This window comes from Cynoglossus semilaevis, chromosome 18 (genome assembly GCF_000523025.1).
Source record: "Cynoglossus semilaevis isolate Cse_v1.0 chromosome 18, Cse_v1.0, whole genome shotgun sequence".
Taxonomy (NCBI): Eukaryota; Metazoa; Chordata; class Actinopteri; order Pleuronectiformes; family Cynoglossidae; genus Cynoglossus; species Cynoglossus semilaevis.
The window spans coordinates 1,079,381-1,082,764 of NC_024324.1; the positions used below are offsets into that span (position 1 = coordinate 1,079,381).

The window sequence follows — 3,384 nt, forward strand, 5'->3', positions numbered from 1 at the left end:
CAGATGGATTTTTCATCCATCTGCAGCTTTCAGAGCGACGGCGTCTGACAGAACCCACGGAGACCGGGGACAGGAGACAGGCTTCATTAACGGGTTTCTGTCCAACGTTTATGACTAAGAAACAGGTTGGACGGAGGACGAAGACAGTCTTCAGTCTGAGCTACACCAGCGCTGTGGAAGGACAACGTCTCAGTCTGAGAGCACTTTTATTTTCACATTAGAAAAATCTTTATATTTATTTTTTTACAAGGCCACACGGTGGCAGAGTGGTTAGTACCGCTGCCCTACAGAGTAACTGTACTGGGCTGACTGTTCACACTGATCACAGGTGTGAATGGGAGCGTGAATTAACATATTTGACCCTGGTCAACTGTCCAGGAAGTGACCGCCCCCCCCGTGTGACCACAAACACGCTCTAAAACTAAAATATTTTTACTTGATTAATATATAGATAATTTACATCTTTTTAATCATAGGTGTGAACGGGAGAGTGGACCCTCCTGAAGCGCCCCCTGGTGTTGTGCCACGGTGACCGATCCTCTGGGCTTCATAACGATACTTTTATGCACTGCTCCTCTGCAGTTGTTGCCGTTTTTCTGTTGTTTTACATTAAGTCAAAACCCAACGAGCTCCGTGACCAACACTGGTGACAAAAACAATGTAGAAAATGTAGAAAAACATCTGACTTGTACTCTAATTTCACTGTCTATTAACACTTTGCGCTCCATTAATCTGACGGATGCTAACAGCTAAATTAACACAATAGCATTTGTTTTTTGGAATTCGCTGTTTTTTTTTTGTACTACAACTTAATTCAAACAGAATCAGAAACAAACTGACGGAGAACCTCCATCAGTTTCTCCACCCGACCAAGGGCTGTGATCATTACGACTACCTTAAGGGGGCGCTGTGGAGCCATTTCTCCCACATCCGTGGTTAAACAAAAAAAAAATTTCAGAAAACTCCTTCCATTTCTTGGTCTCATTATTCCATTTTACTTTTCTCAGTTCGAGGTCTGAAAATTACGAATCCCCAGTGTTCCTGAATGCACCATTAGGCAGCTGGCTACCTCCGGTCGAACGACTCCACCGTGGCCGCTAACGAGATCCGAGAACATTCTAGACTTTAGCGATACGTAGGTGATGACGTATGAGCTAACTGAAGGTTCGGTTCAAAAGTAGCTTCAACTAAATCACCTCGACGGTAAAAGAACAGAGAGAGAAGAAAAAAAATACTCACAGAGGAGAAGAAACTAAAACAATCCCGGAGAGAAACAAACCGAGGAGTTCGCGCGCAGGTGGCGTTGATTGGAGAGAAACCGGAAGTCACGTAGGAGCAACGGAAAACAGGAGGAAAGTTTCAAAATAAAAGAGCAAATAAAAGCCCCAAAATAAATGTGCGGCGTGTTTTTAATTTAAAGTCAAATAAATCAATATTACTAAATTAAAAAATATATATTTTAAATAAAAAATTCTCCTGTTCATTGAGTTCAACAAATTCAACTCGAAGCAGATTTCTAACTTTAGTTTCCAGACCAGAATAAACGATGTGACCTGCTGACCTGGGTGAGTTTGGTTCGTCCTCCTCCGTCGATGAACTGACAGCGCAGGTCCACCGATTCGTTGGGGTAAGCCTCCAGCTCTTCCTCCACCCGGACCTTCTGGGCCACGACACCTTCAGACCAGAGAGAAAGAGAAATGTTTACACAAACATCCGTAAAAAAAAAAAACCAAAAAACGACGTTTAACGACAGAGTATAGAGAAGCCGAGTCGTGGTTGATGAAGAGACTGGACGGGGGAACTCCAAACGTTACTCTGCAGGTGAGAGACGGGGGAGGCACGATGGAGGGAGACACCAGTGGAGTGAAAACAAAGCTCTGAAGATGTGTGTGCAGCCTGAGGGGCCGTGTTGGTGAAGAGGAGGTGTTGATTAAGAGCTGTTCACTCAGCCTCCCTCAGCTGTGTGTGTGTGTGTGTGTGTGTGTGTGTGTGTGTGTGTGTGTGTGTGTTTGTTCCTCAGTTCTTCATCAGGAACTGACGTCTCCACGGAGACGAGGACTTTCAACAGAGTCAGGCCTGGACTTTATTTACTGTTCACAGGATTTATTTAACCCTGGTGCTCTCTCTCCCTCTCTCTCCCTCTCTCTCCCTCTCTCTCCCTCTCTCTCCCTCTCTCTCCCTCTCTCTCTCTCTCTACATATATATATGTATATGTCCATGAAATGTACTTTTTTTTCAACCTTAAAGCGTGAAATGTCAAAAAAATCAGAGCAGCATTTAAACACGTCTAAACTGGAACGTTTCTCAGCTGTCTGTTGGTCTGTCAGTCTGTCGGTCTGTCAGTCTGTTGGTCTGTCAGTCTGTCAGTCTGTCGGTCTGTTGGTCTGTCAGTCTGTTGTTCTGTTGGTCTGTTGGTCTGTCAGTCTGTCAGTCTGTCGGTCTGTTGGTCTGTCAGTCTGTTGTTCTGTTGGTCTGTTGGTCTGTCAGTCTGTCAGTCTGTCAGTCTGTCGGTCTGTCAGTCTGTTGGTCTGTCAGTCTGTCAGTCTGTTGGTCTGTCAGTCTGTTGGTCTGTCAGTCTGTCGGTCTGTCGGTCTGTCAGTCTGTCGGTCTGTCGGTCTGTCAGTCTGTCGGTCTGTCGGTCTGTCGGTCTGTCAGTCTGTTGGTCTGTCAGTCTGTTGGTCCTGGAAACAGGAGAGAGATTAAAAAAACAAGAATCCAGAAATAAATACGACAGACCAACAGGCTGACAGACCAACAGGCCGACAGACAGGGGGCGCCGTGTGCATCACCATCCCAGTCACATCCTGACTGAGTCCCAGCTGTTTCTTCTTCTTCTCCTTCACGTTCTAACACAGATAATTGACTTCATGTCCACTTTTATCTCAGTGACTGCCAGCAGCTGTCAAACACTAACACCAGCCAAAGGAGCACATTAGAGGAGACGCCGAGGGTCGGAGGAGCAGGCCTTCAGATGTCAAACAGAGGGAGGGGGGAGGGGGGAGTCAGAGGGAGGCAAAATGTCCCTGAATTACCTGAAAATATCTGTCTTTGAACCAGTGATCTTTGTGTCCAGGAATCTACAGTTAGTCTTTTATTGTACAGATGACATCAGCACGTGACATCATCACGTGACCTCATCACGTGACATCATCACGTGACCTCATCGTGTCAGTCTGAGCCTCAGCGTACGTTCACGGTGCAGTCGTTTCACGGTTCAACGCCCAGAACCTGAAGCTGCTAATCGACGTCTGACAGGTGGTAATTAGAGGCAGGTTACATTTGGTTTCCCAGTAACAGGACACTGATCAACGAGAGGAGGGGGAGACGGGGGCGACGGGGGGGAGACGGGGGGGGGAGGGGGGGGAGATGATTGCACACAAACCA

General features: G+C 46.6%; 1 protein-coding gene across 3 annotated transcripts in view; it reads right to left on the minus strand.

The window, feature by feature from the left end:
- pvrl2l (PVR cell adhesion molecule related 2 like) overlaps positions 1 to 3,384 on the minus strand; it is a 123,527-nt gene that overhangs the window by 83,888 nt on the left and 36,255 nt on the right. For 2 of the 3 annotated variants that reach the window (XM_008330978.3, XM_017041103.2), the window contains exon 2: positions 1,562 to 1,674. In XM_008330978.3, coding sequence (XP_008329200.1) covers positions 1,562 to 1,674 — 113 coding nt within the window. Of the gene's footprint in view, positions 1 to 895; positions 1,216 to 1,561; positions 1,675 to 3,384 lie in introns of those variants that run through there. The other variant, XM_017041106.2, reaches the window with a different exon arrangement.